The sequence below is a fragment of the Eleutherodactylus coqui genome, chromosome 3 (assembly GCF_035609145.1).
Source record: "Eleutherodactylus coqui strain aEleCoq1 chromosome 3, aEleCoq1.hap1, whole genome shotgun sequence".
Lineage (NCBI taxonomy): Eukaryota > Metazoa > Chordata > Amphibia > Anura > Eleutherodactylidae > Eleutherodactylus > Eleutherodactylus coqui.
The window spans coordinates 199,802,411-199,820,358 of record NC_089839.1 but is presented as its reverse complement, the minus strand read 5'-3'; the positions used below and the strand labels follow the sequence as shown (position 1 = coordinate 199,820,358).

Genomic DNA, 17,948 nt, shown 5'->3' with positions numbered 1-17,948 from the left:
TGATAAGAACTCCTCCTCCCCGGGCAACTTTAGACCGATCTCGCTATTAAATAGTGACACTAAATTTTATGCAAAAATCCTGGTGTTGCGTCTTCCAGAAATCACTCCGGATCTCATCCATAGTGATGAGACAGGCTTTGTCAAATGGGGACAAACATCGGACGCCACCAGGAGGTTGTTGAATGTGATGGGGAGGTGTAGGCCTCGCGAACGCCTTGTCTGCTCCTCACTTTGGATGCGGAGAAGGCATTCGACAGGATCCCCTGGGGCTATGCCTTCTCAGTACTGAAGAGGCTGGGTTTTGAGGGACCAATTCTGGGAGCAATTCAAGCATTCTATGGAGCCCCCTCTGCCAGAGTCCTGATGGAGTAATCTCTGATTCATTTGAGATAACAAATGGGACCAGACTGGGGTGCCCTCTATCCCCCACCCTGTTTGTACTAACCCCTGGCAGAGGCAATCTACATGGAAAGTGATATTAGAGGGGTTTTGCTGTCATCTAGACAACATAAGATCAGTCTCTTTGCAGATGACATAATTCTAATGTTAACCTCTCCACTAAATTCCCTCAGAAGGGCATCATCTGTCTTGAATAATTTCCGCAAAATCTCTTATTATAAGATTAACCCAACAAAGTCAAAAATATTACCCTTAAATATCCCTGATAAACTCCAAACTCAGATTAAAAAAGCGTTCCCATATGGATGGGACTTACTAGGTACTAAATATTTGGGTATAACTATCACCTCCCCCTTAAAAAACACAATGCAAATTAACTTGAACTCCCTAACGGACGAAATACAAGTAAACCTTAACAATTTCAACAAAATGGAACTCTTTTGGTTGGGAAAAATTGTTGTATATAAAATGATGATACTCCCAAAAATCGTATATAGATTTTGAACACTTGCGATTAAATGTCCCAAAAAATTAATCCAAGGTCTTCAGAATCAATTAATGTCCTTTATATGGGGGAATAAAAGACCCAGAGTAGCCGCGTCTATTTTGTTCAGTCCTAGAAGACAGGGGGGAATGGGAGTTCCCAACTTAGAAGCATATATTTTAAGGCAATTATAATAAAATAACTTAGATCTTGGTGCGTGCCGAATCAGGGGATTAGTTGGCCTAACATAGAACAGAGTGTCTTGGGGAAAAAGACTCTCCGCAATCTTCTACTTGTTTCTATTTTGGACCCCAACATAGCTACACCTAAATTTCCTACAATTGAAACAGCAAATAAAACCTGGCAACAAGTATTCCAAGTGTCCATAGATCATTCTCCTAGAAGAAAAATCTCCCCCCCCCCCCCCCAGTAGATATACTAGAATTTTGGTCAGACAACTCAACAATGCAAAACTGGAAAAGATGAGGGAACAACCTAATCTCAGATTTGGCTGAAGGTACAAAAATGAAACCCTTCGGCTCCTTGCAGAAAGAATTAAAGGGGTTGTCCCGCGACAGCAAGTGGGGTTGTGCACTTCTGTATGGACATATTAATGCACTTTGTAATATACATCGTGCATTAAATATTGGCCATACAGAAGTTATACACTTACCCCCTCTGGCACTGGCGTCCCCGTCCCCATGGCAACGATGAAGCCTCCTCTCTGGTCGCACGAACAGTCGGGCTTGCGCACTGAAGGATTCCTCTTCTGTCTCCCTCTGGGCTCACGAATTGCGTCCTGGCTCCTCCCTCTTCTCAGCGTCATTGTAGCCTCGCTTCCATCACGTGGTGCCGATCAGCCAATGAAGTGGCTGTAATCGGCAGTGGAACGCAAGGCTGGAGAAGAAAATCCACGGTGCACCATGGGAGAAGACCCGCGGTGCACCGTGGGAGAAGACCAGCAGCGCCATCTTTGAAAGAAGAAAAGAAGAAGCTGCAGAACGGGGATCCAGGTAAGCGAATTTAAAAATAAAAAAAAATAACAAAGGGATGCTTTTTAACTCTGCACAATGTGGGGGTACGTTTAAAAAAAAATTTTGATTTTGCCGCAGGACAACCCCTTTAAGACCCCGGATGGAGAGTTTTTCTTGTACTCTCAAATCAATAGTTCATGGGCCAAGGTATTCAGCCTAAAGATTTCTTTACCCTCATCTTACAACCTAAAACTCAAAAACCTGTATGAAATATTTTGGGGTACGGGAGATTACAATTAATTACAAATATCTATAAAAAAAAGCCCATTTACTGAACTGGGAAAAAGATTTGGGCCAATCTTTCACACCTGCTCAATGGAAGATTGCCCATTCATGGGCCAGTAAAGCCTGTTCCTGTGCTACCCTTATGGAAGTCCATAGCAAAGTCATCACCAGGTAGTATAGATCCCTGGTGAGACTACCAGACTTCTTTCCAGATTCCTCTGATAGATGCTGGAGAGGTTGCGGGGGACGCGGCTCATTGCTCCATATCTTTTGAGATTGCCCACTGATTCAAATGGTTTGGCGGGAGTTCTTTTCTCTATCGAAATAGGGGTCACCTTCTTACCTGAATTGGCCATTCTTCTTATCGGAATTCATGGAATTCCCCCTAAATTTAGGAAATTGGTTACACATGGTCTTCTAACCATTAAACTTCTTATAACAAGGAATTGGAAATCAAATGTTGTCCCCTCACTAACAGATATAACTCAGACACTCTCAGACCACTGTATGAAAAATTATTTGCATATAGAAATGACAAAGTCAAACAATTTATGGAAACTTGGGAACCATGGCAGACGCACTTCCGGTTGGATCTCTCCTGACGTCTCTGGTGACCATCTCACCTTACAGGATATTTAGTCATTTGGTGCGCAAACATGGATAGGATCCTTATAGTTTATAGTTTATACTTAAGGTTTTTTTTTTTTCTCTAAGCTCCCCCCCCCCCTTTTCCACCCCTTCCCTAATTCTCCCCCCTCCATTATTATTTGTCAAACTATTTGTTACAAGTATTTGATTTTAAAAATTTCTGATAAAACAATGCTCACAAATGTATGAATGTTTGTATATCGATAACACCAGGATATGAAAAAAAATATATACTGTTAAATCTAATTGAATGTTCAAGGGATGCATTGTTATTACTCTATGATGTTTATGCAAATAAACTCAACAAAATTTTTGAACAATAAAAACAAAGATGGCAAGGAGCTAACAGACGCGGAAGAGATCCATAGAAGGTGGCGAGAATATACGGAAGATCTGTATAAGAAGGATATTAATATCAAGCATAGCTATGATGGTGTGGCGAGTGAATTAGAACCAGACATCCTGAGAAGTGAGGTTGAATGGGCCTTAAGAAGCATTCTAAATAACAAGGCAGCATGTGACGACAGTATCCTAGTTGAATTGTTTAAAATCTTGAAAGATGATACTGTCAAGGTAATGCATGCCATATGCCAGCAAATATGGAAAACACAAGAATGGCCATCAGATTGGAAAAAATCAACTTATATCCCCATACCAAAAAATGGAAACACTAAAGAATGCTCTAACTATCGCACAGTGGCTCTTATCTCACATGTAGGTAAAGTAATCCTCAAGATCCGGTAAGGTAGACTCCAGTAATTCATGGAGCAAGAGTTGCCAGATGTACAAGCTGGGTTCAGAAAAGGCTGAGGAACTAGAGACCAAATTGCCAATATCCGCTGGATAATGGAGGCAGACAGGGAAGTTCAGGAAAGCATCTATTCCTGTTTTATTGATTATTCTAAAGCCTTTGACTGTGTGGATCATAATAAATTATGGTAAGTTCCTGGTGGTATGAGGATACTATGTCACCTTGTATGCCTCCTGAGGAATCCGTATACCGACCAAGTAGCAATGGTAAGAACAGACCATGGAAAAACAGATTAGTTTAAGATTGGGAAAGGAGTACAGCAAGGTTGTATTCTCTCACCACACCCATTCAGCTTGTATGCAGAAAACATCATGCGACGAGTGGGATTGATGAATCCAAGGCTGGAGTTAAAAATCGCTGGAAGAATCATTAACAATCTTAGATATGCAGGTGATACAACTTTGATGTCTGAAAGCGAAAAGGAGCTGAGGAGCCTTATTACCAAGCTGAAAGAAGAAAGTGCAAAAGCTGGGTTGCAGTTAAACATAAAAAAAAACAAGATTATGGCAACCAGATTGATTGACAACTGGCAAGTAGAGGGAGAAAACATGGAGGCAGTGACAAACTTCATATTTCTAGGTGCAAAGATTACTGCAGACGCAGCCAGAAAATCAGAAGACATTTACTTCTTGGGAAGAGAGCAATGACTAATCTCAATAAAATAGTTAAGAGCAGAGACATCACACTGACAACGAAGGTCCATATAGTTGAAGCAATGGTATTCCCCATAGTAACCTATGAATGTGAGAGCTGGACAATGAGGAAGGCTGAGCAAAGGAAAATAGGCGCTTTTGAACTGTGGTGTTGGAGGAAAATTCTGAGTGCCTTGGACCGCAAGAAGATAATAATTCTTTATTTGTATAGCGCCAACTTATTCCGCAGTGCTTAAGATCAAAACAGTCCATATTCCAGGAAATAAAGCCAGACGGCTCACTGGAGGGAATGATATTAAAGGCAAAATTGAAGTACTTTGGCCACATAATGAGAAGACAGGATACCTTGGAGGAGATGCTGATGTAGGGGAAAGTGGAAGGCAAAAAGAAGAGGGGCAGACCAAGGGCAAGATAGATGGATGTTATCCTTCAGGTGACTGAATGGACATTGGTGGAGTTGGGGGTGGCGATAGCCGACAGGAAGCTCTGGCGTGTGCTGGTCCACGAGTCGGAATCGACTGAACCAATAAACAACAGAACAATGTTTTTCACATTGAAAAGTTATTATTATGCAACATTCAAGTCATGTGCAAGAGAGAGTTATTTAAACATGCTTAGATTCTCGCTCTCATGTAATTCATATGCTAAATTTTTATAGTAATATATTCCCCTTTAAAGTAAATATGCTAATTTAAAAAATTCCCTGTTAGTGAAACTGTATGCATAATTAATTTGTATGACCGGAGGTTTTGTGTTCACCCTGTCGTGTGTCAGTGTCAGTCCACCGTTCTAGTCTGTCTCAGTAGGCGGGGCATCCCTTTTACCATTTTTCTTTTTAGTCACAGTCAGGGGATATTGACTTAAGCTATCACCTGTTCCGTAGACTAATACTTTTTAGAGAGAGTGACGGTCATTCCACTCGTCTCTTATTTTTCCTGCCAGTCACCCTTCTCTATTTTGTGGTTTAGCAACAGTGTGTTTCAGTCCTTTTACAGCAGAAGGGATGTTTATTCCACTTGCCTCATTCCTTTTGTTTTTGGGGATAAGAGTTATGTATGTGCCCCATAGCTATACTAGTGAATCCTGAATTCTGTTCAGCCTAGTAGAAACTTTTACAAATGTACTTGCAAGTCATATTTCTTACATGCCTTCATAAATAAAGGCTATAATCAGAAAGTGACATTTTCAGGTAGTCATAGAACACCAAGAATGTATTTATCCTACACAAAGGTAACTGTGGGGTAGGAGCTGTGTTTTTAGGTTTCGCCTTGCACATCATGTGAATGTGCAGAGGCCTAAAAGTGAAATGAGAGTAGAACACTGAAGATAGTCTGAATCCAGATATTACACTCTGCTTTGGAGGTGTCGGGGTCGGCTTATTTTAAGTAGGTGGGAACTGCAGTGGCCAGACGTCTATGCTGCTGACTAGAGATGAGCGAACGTACTCGTCCGAGCTTGATGCTCGGGCGAATATTAGGGTCTTCGGGATGTTCGTTATTCGTAACGAACACCACACGATGTTCGGATGTTCGGGTTACTTTAACTTTCTTCCCTGAGAAATCATTTCTATATGCGCTCAATGGGGCCGGCGGCAGCAGCGCCAACCCCATTGAGAACATATAGAAGACAAATCCTTCTTCTCTGCCACAGCTGTAACAGCTGTGACAGAGAAGAACGATGTTTGCCCATTGAATTCAATGGAACCGGCAATACAGCCGACTCCACTGAATGCAATGGGCTGCCGGCGATCGCGGGATGAATTGTCGGAAAGGGGTTAAATATATAAGCAGGAGAGCTGCCCCTGAGCCAATCAGAGGCAGCCCTCACTCACCCATTCATGAATTCATGAATGGGTGTGAGTGAGGGCTGGCCTCTGATTGGTCAGGCTGTGACCATTCAGAGGCATCTTATTCAGCAGGCGGGGATTTTAAATCCCCGGCTGCTGAATACTACTCACAGCTGTTCAGAGCAGTTCAGGAGAACTGCAGCCTGCCGCGCTGAACTCCGTCTGTCGGCACCAGGTGAGTATATATATATTTTTTATTTTTACACATTTCTGGATGAATTGCAGGAAAGGGCTTATATATTTAACCCCTTTCCGACAATTCATCCCGCGATCGCCGGCAGCCCATTGCATTCAGTGGAGTCGGCTGTATTGACGGCTCCATTGAATTCAATGGGCTAACATCGTTCTTCTCTGCCACAGCTGTTACAGCTGTGGCAGAGGAGAACTTGCTGTGTCGTTCCCATCATTTTCTTGAATTGCCAAGATTTTCACACATGAAAACCTTAGCGAGCATCGGCGAAATACAAAAATGTTCCGGTCGCCCATTGACTTCAATGGGGTTCGTTATTCGAAACGAACACCCGAACATCGCGGGAAGTTCGTTTCGAATAACGCGAACCCGAACATTTTGGTGTTCGCTCATCTTTACTGCTGACCCCTATATAAATGTCATACATGTAATGTCTTTTGTGGGTGAACTGTGCAAATTGTCTAGTCATTCTGTTATATGTATTGCACAGCTGCAGCAAATGAGGAGTTGAATGTTTGCATGAGACTGGGAGATTCTTGCAATGTATCAATATTTGTCTAGTCACGTAATTTGCTTGAGTTTATAAATGGGTGTGTGAGTCTGGGTCTTCCATTCTGGGTTCCTGTGAGAGAGTGCCAGCCACATAGGGGTACCTATAACTCCCATGTGGTGAAGAATGGAAGAAGAGGATATGCCAGTAACCGTGGAGGAGTGAGAGCTGGAGAAAAGTGAGAGAGCTTGAAAGTGAATGTGGAGAGACAAGGCCGAGATCCCCATGCAAAGGTACTATAACCAAGAGTGTCTGTGGAGTTCCCCTACCCTTATCCTCCTCTGGAGATTTTTCCTGTCCAGGAGCGGTACTTGTCAGTTCACTTGGTCTGCAAAGCCGGTGTCATCCTGTGTTTTCCTCACTGACCTTCAGTCTACTGTTTGGCCTGCACTGCCGTCTTTTATAAATTGTGCCTTGTACTAAGTTTATGTCAAGTAAAGTTTTGCCAGACCCTGACCGTTCCCAGGGACCAGATGTGCGTTACACAAGTCTGCAGCTAATTTATTTACCACCGAGTGTCAGACTGGTGGGTAACGGAACGGTGGCATCACCTGTGGCAACCATTACCTGTTCGCATGTTTATTGGCCATCCCTCTACTAGGGGTGTCTGAAAGAGGCCCAGCGCTGCCCTGGCCGAGCCTGTGTGCATCCCTGTGGGAGGGAGCCTGGTAAGTGCCGCCGTGACAAGCATCCACCTTACCCTCCAAGCTCCTCAACGTATGCCCTGTGTCCAGGGTCACCCGACGAGATGCTGCAGTTCCATTTTAGCATAATTCCTTTTTGGAAGAAAGATCCCCTGGTAATGAGTTGATCACAGGTATCCTGCTGCTAGGATCCCAGCTATCAACTATAATATATGAAAGAATCTGGCAACAAGTTTTCAATTTTACTGCAGTGCCGCCACAGGATAAATTAAGAACTGCACAATGTCCATTAAAATCAGTGGGTTGCTTGGAGTTCTTCAGAGTGCAAGACACTCTTTGTAGCTAATTTCTGAATAATAGATGAGGGTGTTGAACTATAGGCTTGTATGTGAAAATACATTTTCCAAACCAAACTCCAGAGACTATGATGGCCGACATAAGAGGGGCCAGTATTATGTATCATGTCACCACCAGAAGTGTGGGTGGTGACAAGATACAGGCTGCTTGACAGCCTGGGGATGACACCAGTTTTTAATTGGCTGCAGGGCTGCCTCCCCCTGCTCAGGCTCAGGTCCTGCGACTCCCTAAGAGCGGCTTTCCCGGCGGCACAGCATCTTCTTCTTATCTGGGGGCGACAGCTGCTTGAGAGAGCGGCGGCTGTGGACACTGAGAGAGCAGTGGCACAACATCAGGGACTGTACAGCACAGTGCTGATTGAGCGTGAGGAAGGAGAACAGGGAGGGTGTGGGGAAGGCTGAAGTGGTGTGGGGACACTGCATTAAGACTGCCCGATGCCACGCTACTGCCTCTCTCTCACTGTCCGCCGCTGCTTTCTGGTCCCACGTGCTGCCAGTGCAGGGAGGCTAGCAGGGAAGCCGCAGTCGCCGCCGGATAAGAAGAAGCTACTGTGTCGCTAGGGAAGCAGCTGATAGTCAGTGCAAGGACCTGAGAGCCTGAGCAGGGGGAGGCAGCCCTGCAACCAATTAAAAACTGGTGGCATGGCCAGGCTGTCCAGCAGCCTGTATCTTGTCACCACTCACACTTCCGGTGGTGACAAGATACAATAATACCAGAGGGAACAGGGATTCAGAGTTGTATATGAGACTAACAAACCTCCACTCCTCATACAACCTATTAGTAACATCATTCTTTATGGTAAGTAATGTTCTTATATATGTTTCATCTTATGCATTTATTTTAGAACCAACACAGGAGCCTGAATGTTCAATCCGTTGCCTTCCGGATGTTGCTGAATATATTTTACCACACAGCTTAGTATCCGATGCTGACTTAGATGCACTCAATATTCACCTGAAAGATCCTCTGTGCCAAGCAAAAAAGGAGAAGGATCATTATCTCATCAGAATACCATATACCAGATGTGGCTCCAACGTCCTGGTGGGTTTTATAATGAAAAGCTGTACCAATCTGCATGGCGCTAGATGCTTCCTATTCGAGTCGTAGAGGTCAAATAACACTTGAGAAGCATTCATACCAAGAGAATACACAATCCTCATCTGTTACATATTTTTCTTTGGCTGATATAATCACAAAATTAAGCATTAATTTCAGCATTGAAGAGGTTAAATGGCTATAATTGGAAGTTATCTCAAAATGTATAGATCTCTTTGTTCACTCTGAGGGTGCGTTCACACGAACGTATATCGGCTCGGTTTTCACGCCGAGCCGATATACGTTGTCCTCGTGTGCAGAGGGGGGAGGATGGAAGAGCCTCAGAGCAGGAACTGAGCTCCCGCCCCCTCTCTGCCTCCTCTCCGCCCCTCTCCTCTATTTGCAATGAGAGGAGGCGGGATGGGGGCAGGGCTCAGGTCTGCAAATTAGCCCCGCCCCCTCCATTGCAAATAGTGCAGAGGGGCGGAGAGGAGGCAGAGAGGGGGCGGGAGCTCAGTTCCTGCCTCTGGCTCTTCCATCCCCCACCCCCTGCACACGAGAACAACGTATATCGGCTCGGCGTGAAAACCGAGCCGATATACGTTCGTGTGAACGCACCCTGAGTCTGTAAGTCCAGTGGGTGGTCCTACTGTATAACTGACAGCTGACAGTGGTTAAGACTCCACCCCCTGGACTTATAGACCCAGAATGAACAGGAATTACATCAGTATATATCAAGTTCTACTGCATGTTCCATAAATAATTATATATATTTAATTGGGTAAAAAATTGGCTCAATGATAGAAAGCAGAGGGTGGTAATAAATGGCTCATACTCTGATTGGGCCACCGTCGCTAGTGGGGTGCCACAGGGTTCAGTATTGGGCCCCATTATGTTCAATATATTTATCAACGACCTGATAGAGGGGCTGCACAGCAAAATTTCAATATTTGCAGATGACACAAAATTATACAATATAATTAATGCAATGGAGGACAATGTGCGCCTACAAACGGACCTAGATAAGCTGGGGGCTTGGGCAGAAAAATGACAAATGAAGTTCAATGTTGATAAATGTAAGGTTATGCACATGGGCAGCAAAAATGGATGTTACCAATATACACTTAAAGGGGTTGTCCCGCGCCGAAACGTTTTTGTTTTTTTTTCATAGACCCCCCGTTCAGCGCGGGACAAACCCAAGGGACGTGATAAAAGAAAAAAAAAATTTACTTACCCGAATCCCGTCTCTGCAGCTTCTTTCTTCTTTGCAGCCAAGATGGCCGCCGGGATCTTCACCCACGATGCACCGCGGGTCTTCTCCCATGGTGCACCGTGGGCTCTGTGCGGTCCATTGCCGATTCCAGCCTTCTGATTGGCTGGAATCGGCACACGTGACGGGGCGGAGCTATGTGATGGCGCGTAGAAGGGGGCGGGGCCAGAACGCCGCTCGTGCCGAGACCGAAGAGAAGGGAGAAGACCCTTCTGCGCAAGCACGTCTAATCGGGAGATTAGATGCTGAAATTAGACGGCACCATGGCGATGGGGACGCCAGCAACGGAGCAGGTAAGTGAATAACTTCTGTATGGCTCATATTTAATGCACGATGTATATTACAAAGTGCATTAATATGGCCATACAGAAGTGTATAACCCCACTAGCTATCGCGGGACAACCCCTTTAATGGGGCACTGCTAGGGAAAAGTGATATGGAAAAAGACCTGGGGGTACTAGTGGATTGTAGACTAAACTGGAGTAACCAATGCCAATCAGCTGCTGCAAAGGCAAATAAAGTTTTGGGATGCATTAAAAGAGGTATAGGGGCGAAGGACGAGAATATTATCCTTCCATTATATAAGGCACTTGTCAGGCCTCACATGGAATACTGTGTACAGTTCTGGTCACCGGTGCTCAGGAAAGATGTTACGGTATTAGAGGGGGTTCAAAGAAGAGCGACTAAGCTAGTACACGGAATGACGGGACTAGAATACCCAGAGAGGCTATCAAAATTGGGACTATTTACTCTAGAAAAAAGAAGGTTAAGAGGCGACCAAATAACCATGTATAAGTACATGAGGGGACAATACAAGGATCTCTCCCAGGATCTGTTTATACCCAGGAATACGACGGTAACAAGAGAGCATCTGCTACGCTTAGAAGAATGCAGGTTTCATCACCAACATAGAAAAGGGTTCTTTACTGTTAGAGCAGTTAGACTGTGGAACTCTCTGCCTGAGGACGTAGCTATGGCAAAATCTATAGAGGAGTTTAAAAGGGAACTTGATGTCTTTCTGGAGAGGAAGGATATTATAGGCTATAAATCTAAGGTTATTCGTTAATCCTGGTATATAGGCAGGTAGGAACTATTAGGGGTTGATCCAGGGAACAGTCTGATTGCCATTAGGGAGTCGGGAAGGAATTTTTTCCCCAAAAGGGCTAATTGGCTTCTGCTCTTGGGGTTTTTTGCCTTCCTCTGGATCAACAACACAGGAGGATAAACAGGCTGGACTAGATGGACATTGTCTTCATTCAGCCTTACGAACTATGTTACTATATCAATCTGCTTAGCTTCTTCTGCTCTATCACATGCTTCTGATGACGATCATGACTAGTGAAACGAGTTTACATTAAGCTCATAAAAAACAGATTACTTAATTGTAGATTACCTAAATATGAAGGACATAAATTCTGACATTTTTACCCTGTTATTCGCTGTTCTCTCATATATTATCCACTATTTGTTCTTTGCAGTACGAGGATGGGAAAACCTTCTATGCTAACACCATCTACGGGACTATCCCTGACACTGATATCCATCGTATTGAGATCCCAGTGAGATGTGAAATAGAGAGTAATAAGACCCTGGAATTGATTATTAACCCTAAAGTGAATGATGTGATCTGTAAAAGTTATTATAATATCTCAATGAAACTCTACCAGAGCGACAGCTTCACAGAGCCGATTACACTGTATCCTCATGAGGTCGATCTACACAGCAATCTACATGTGGAGCTTGAGGTGGAGTCAGATGAGAAGCTACAGATATTCGTAGAAAGCTTCATTGCTTCCCCTTCATTAGAAGACACAAAGAAGAAATACAAAGTCATCAGCCAAGGGTGAGAAACCAGTGATTCTTACATTCTGTCATTTTACAGATACAGTGGAGCTGCATCCCGGTCACGGTGACTTTCTGTAATTGTCTGCTAGCTCACATTGCACTTGTCACTCTTCTGCTTTCTCCTGTAAGTACACTTATGCTGAGGATGGTGGTGATAAGTAGAGAGTTACATTAAACCCTTAGTGACCAGCTCATAGTGTATTTACATTCTGACCTGCTGGGCTTAATACCCAGAGGACATAAAAACATGCTTTCTCTGGGAATGACAGCCGTGCAGGCTCTGAACGTGACAGCTCCATGCCGACAGCCGACAGCATGGAGCTGTTATCCCAGGCCGCAGAACCCCACTCCCAGTCATGCGATCGCCGGTATCCACTGGATACCGGCGGTCGCGTTACAGTCAATGGCCAGTAAAAAATAAATAAATTTTCAGCTTCCCTTACGGATCTAATCCATAAGGGGAGATGAGAATATTCACCCCCGTCCTCCGCAGTGTCGGCCGTCTTCCTAGTCCTCCCTGGACCTGCTGCCAGTGTCTGCGCATGCGAGCCCGACGCATTACGTCATGCGAATATGGCTGGGAGGCCCTGGAAATTTAAAAACTCCCTGCTCCCGGCTAGTATGAGTAGCCGAGATCAGGGAGCTGTCACATGCGTTCCCGGTCACATGATTGCTGCTATCCAATGGATAACAGCGATCATGTAAAAGTTTTAAAAAGTTTTAAAAAGTGTAAAAAAAAAAAAAAGAGGAAAAAAGTTTGTTTCATCTCCCCTCACGGATCATATCCATAAGGGAAGATGAAATTAGGTACCTAAGGCCCCTGGATTTATTAGCAGACTTTACCCCGGCTTCTGTGCACGCGTCCGTCGCCAAAATGGCGGACGCATGCTCAAAAGCCACAGATAGCTGGAGAAATTAAAAATCTCCCCGCACCTGGCTACTAAATGTAACCAAGAGTCTGGAGATTTCATGGGGGGGGCCACAGTACGCGGCTTCCAGTCACGTAATCGCCATTATCCAATGGATAACGGCGATCACGTAAAAATAAAAAAAAAAACTAAAGTTTCACCTCCCGTCGCAGATCCGATCCATGAGGGGAGGTGAATTTGCTTAACCAAGGCCACCGGCGATGTCCCCTGACAGGATCCTTATCCGTGGACCTTTTCCCAGCTTTGGCGCATGCGTCCATCACCAAAATGGCGGACACAAGCGCAGAAGCTGTGGAGGGCAAGAGGAAATTTAAAATCTCCTTGCTCCTGGTTACTAAAGGTAGCCAAAAGCTTGGAGATGTCACGGGGAGCCGTCGTGAGTGTTCCTCGGTCACGTGATCACCATTATCCATGGACAATGGCAATCACATAAAATTTAAAAGACAGTTAAAGTTTGACGCTCCGTTCAGTTTGGGCCCATTGAGCATCCAGACAGAAGATTAGGGTCACAATGGGTATGTTTCTGAACACTGGACAAATAGGGGTATCCATTTTGGGGTTAATGCTTTCATTCCTATGTATACTGTACAAAAAACTATTTTTAAAATGACACAATTGCCAAAAAAACAAAAATCGTAATTTTTTCCTTCTGCTTTGCTTCGATTCATTCAAAAACGGTGGGGTCAAAATACGCAGTACACCGCTAGATGAATTCGTTAAGGGGTCTGGTTTTCAAAATGGGGTCATTTGTGGGGGTTGTCTGTCGTTTTGACCGCTCAAGGATTCTACAAGTGGGCAATGGGGCCTAAAATGCCTTCAAGCAAAATGTCTGATCTGAAAGCCACTGGCTGCTCCTTTCGGTTTGGGCCCTGTTGTTCACTCGGACAGACGATTAGGGCCACAATAGGTATATTTCTGAACACAAGACAAACAGGGGTATCCATTTTGGGCTGCAAATCCCCACTTTCATGTGCACTATAGAAAAAAATCCTGCGTTTAAAATTACATATTTGCAAAAATATGAAATTTTATTTTTTCTTGTCTAAATTCTATTAATTCCTGAAAAGAAACTGGGGGGTCAAAATACTCATGACCCCCCTCAGTAAATACATTAAGGGGTCTAATTTTCAAAATGGGGTCATTTATGGGGGTATCTATCATCTGAGTCCACAATCTTGGCTTGGTGTAGGAAAATAAAGTATTCCTCAAAATGTTAATAATTCAATGTTAAATCTGTACGTCTCCTAAGTGGTTAAAAAGAAAACGAAAGTTTTTCCAATGTGTGCCCAAAATAGAGTAAATAGATGGAAATATAGATCTAATCAAAAATTTCTATATTATGTTTGCACGTATTTGAGATATTGCAGTTGGAAATGACGATTTTTTTCAAAATTTTCCCAATTTTGGTGCTTTTAATAAATATACACAAATTCTATCGGTTTATTTTTTCAGCCTAAATGAAGTACAACATGTGGCGAAAAAACATGTCAAAATCACTTGGATATGCAAAAGCTTTACGATGTTTTTCCATGTTAAAGTGACACATGTCAAATTTCCAAAATTTGGCCTGGTCATTAAGGCGCAAACAGGCTTGGTCACTAAGGGGTTAAAGGGAAGGTCTCATAAATATAACTTTTGTCTGTATTTTTATTGAGGACATACGGATGTCATACAAGCCCCTGAAATGAGACAGAAGGGTTAGAGAGATGATGACTATTCTCACAGCATCTGTATTGTACAAGCCTTTTAGAATGATACTTCAATATGGGAAATATAATAGAAATGCCTTTGTTCTATTCTCAGGTGCCAGGTAGACTCCACCCTACGAGTTCACCCGGTGACAGATCGGCGCCTGCAGCGCTTCAGTTTTCATGCATTTAAGTTTGAGAATTTCCATGATGTTTACCTCTCCTGTAACGTCATCATCTGTCACAACTCAACCTCCCCGAATCGCTGCACTCAAGGATGTATCTCCTCAAGACAGAGACGTGATGTCCGCACCTCGAAGGAACAAGTAGACAGCGCCAGATTATCTCAGGGGCCCCTTGTGTTTGTATCTGGTAAGTAGATGTGATACTTTGGTATTAATATTATGAGAATTTAAATGATGGAGAAGAAGTAATTACAATAAGTCAGAAATATGTGATATGTAGTCAGTTTTGGGATCTAGAATTTTTGTAAAATCACAGAAAGTGATGAACAGATGAAAAAAAATCACAGAAAATGCTCATATACTTACTGACATACTGATAGAGGGGGGCAGGCATATACGCTACTTATCCCCCAAGATGCAGACAGCCAGACTGCTAAACGGAGGAGCAAGTAACACATGTGAAGAAGAATGATGAGCAGCCACACACAAACCCTCCTTATATCGAGGGGGCGGCTACTTAATGTCTTCCTGCACAAAAGAGTAAATACAGGGTGTCGGGCCACATGGTATGTGTAGTGCACCATGCAGGCTTACAAGCTATTAATGTGCAACCCCAGCCTTCCTGTTTGGGGATAAGTGGTGTATGTACTTGCCCTCTTGTATAAGTATATCAGTAAGTAAATGGCGATTTCCCTAAAATGTAGAAATGTACACATTTGTTAGTCTTTGGCCGTGTCACTGAATATTTTACTCACACGTCCAGAACTATCCTTACATGCAATTGATAAAATAAGCTAGACAATACCAAAATAATAGCTATATAGAGTGCCGTTATAATGCTGCTATGGTGCAGTATAATAGTATTGTACAGTGAAAAAATAACAATAATACCACCGTATGGTGCTTAAATAATAGTAACATACAGCTCCTCAATGATAGTGAATGCACTATTTAAATAATACTGAACCTCAAATTTCACTCAAAAGCAATCTTTTCAGTGATAATTGTTATGTATAAATGTGCCAATCTTTCACTTTTCTGCCAAATGATAATTTTCAGTTCGGCATAAAATCCATCGTTCGGCAGGAGAGCTGATAAGAAGGACCGCACGCTGTGCTCTGCCCATGGAGCGCTGATTACATTGTGTCAGCTGTCAGTCCCATGGCAGAACAAAGGGAATGTATTCAGAGAACAGACCACTCGCTGCTCTCTGAATATAGATCCCGGCGGCTCACGTAGAACTTTTTCTGTCCTGGAAAATCCCTTTAATTCCTTTATAAATTGATGTTGGTGTTTTCTGTCTTCCGTAGAGGAGAAGCCCGCACATGGTGGAAGCCCTACCCTGGCATCAGTTTTGTCGGTGGTCCTGTGTGTTACAGTGATTTCGGCAGTGCTGGGTTTGGTGGTTCAGAAAGAATATTACAGAAGACAACAGCGAGTCCTGTTACAGAGCAGCAGCAACTCTTCCTGAAGAAATCATCCAGCTCATATCTGTATATTCTAGTTGTCATTGCCTTCTTTTATTTCTAGTATTATATACAATATATTAGCACTGGGATATTATATGGAGACTTTATAAAACCATAAAAGCTTTTTTGTGTGTTTTTTTTATCCTGTTTATGACTAATCTGGCAGATCACAATGCAATAAAGTCTGTATGATATAAGTAAAAGCAGCTCACCGTGTAAGTGGTTCATATGAGAAATCATAAATTGCTGCAGATTGATTACTTACTATGTCAGTAGTTTGCAATGTTTTAAGTATCTCCACAACGCACTCATGCAGACGTACCTCAAAACACCTCTATTTGTCCCCACAGTCACTCTAACCACCCATTAGTTTGACCCTTTTCGACTACATTATAGAAGTCTCTTGCTATATCTTCTCAGTATCAAAAGTCCTGAAATGAGAGGAAAGTAGCTTCATGCAAAAACAGAAATACAGGCAGCGTAAGAGCCAGTTCAAAGTACATAAAGATCATTTCATATGTGCTCCTTTTTTACACTTATTAAACCCCCTATGCTGTTTAAAGCCTGATTTAGACACAACGATTATTGCTCAAAAGATGTCTTTTGAGCGATAATCATTGTGTGCATTTACAGCTCAAAGTGAACGCTTAAACGTTCAGTGATCACTTTGCACTCCGAGCGGGGTATGCAATAGACAAGCGGGGACGCTTGTCTTCTGCATCCAGCTGTTCTCTTCTCATAGCGCCCAGCTGGTATACAGCTGAGCGCTCCGAGCGGAGTATGCAGAAGACAAGCGGGGCCGCTCCGAGCGGGGTATGCAGAGCACAGCTGGACCACTGTGTTCTTCATACCTCACCTGTGTTCAGGGAGCGGGATACAGCTGAAACAATAGTATCATTTGTATCCGGCTTTGAACTCCAGATAAGGCTGATCGTTCTCTTTCAGCATGCTGAAAGAGAACAATCAGTGATTCGTTAACGAAAACTGCACGATGTCAGTGTAGTTAGACTAAACCATTTTTGCTCAAAAGACGGCTTTGAGCGATTTTTTTTTTTTTTATCATTCAATTTTTTATTGGCATCGTAATGAAAGGTGACATACATTTTCCAATATAATAAAGTTTTCAAAAAAAAAAATCTGATACAATTTTTTACAGAAGTATAAGTAGCTTTTTGCTTGCAATATAGCCTTGTATGTTCACTTTATTAACTTTTTTTTTTTTTTTTTTTTTTAGTAGTGTCTGTGTAGCATAGCAACAGTTTCCAGGCTACATTGAGACTTTAAAGGAGATGTCCCGCACCGAAACGGTTTTTTTTTTTTTTAAACCCCCCCCCCGTTCGGCGCGAGACAACCCCGATGCAGGGGTTAAAAAAACCACCCGCACAGCGCTTACCTGAATCCCGGCGGTCCGGTGACTTCAATACTTACCGCTGAAGATGGCCGCCGGGATCCTCTATCTTCGTGGACCGCAGCTCTTCTGTGCGGTCCACTGCCGATTCCAGCCTCCTGATTGGCTGGAATCGGCACGTGACGGGGCGGAGCTACACGGAGCTACACGGAGCCCCATAGAGAACAGCAGAAGACCCGGACTGCGCAAGCGCGGCTAATTTGGCCATCGGAGGCCAAAAATTAGTCGGCACCATGGAGACCAGGACGCTAGCAACGGAGCAGGTAAGTAAAAAACTT

The 17,948-nt window shown here is 43.4% G+C and overlaps 1 protein-coding gene across 2 annotated transcripts in view; it reads left to right on the top strand.

Moving 5' to 3' along the window:
- Nucleotides 1-17,948, top strand: part of LOC136621324 (IgGFc-binding protein-like) — an 86,037-nt gene that overhangs the window by 18,667 nt on the left and 49,422 nt on the right. Inside the window, exons 3-6 of one of the 2 annotated variants that reach the window (XM_066596758.1) lie at nt 8,686-8,882; nt 11,625-11,989; nt 14,724-14,980; nt 16,104-16,468. In XM_066596758.1, coding sequence (XP_066452855.1) covers nt 8,686-8,882; nt 11,625-11,989; nt 14,724-14,980; nt 16,104-16,264 — 980 coding nt within the window. In that variant the 3' untranslated portion in view covers nt 16,265-16,468. Of the gene's footprint in view, nt 1-8,685; nt 8,883-11,624; nt 11,990-14,723; nt 14,981-16,103; nt 16,469-17,948 lie in introns of those variants that run through there. The other variant, XM_066596757.1, reaches the window with a different exon arrangement.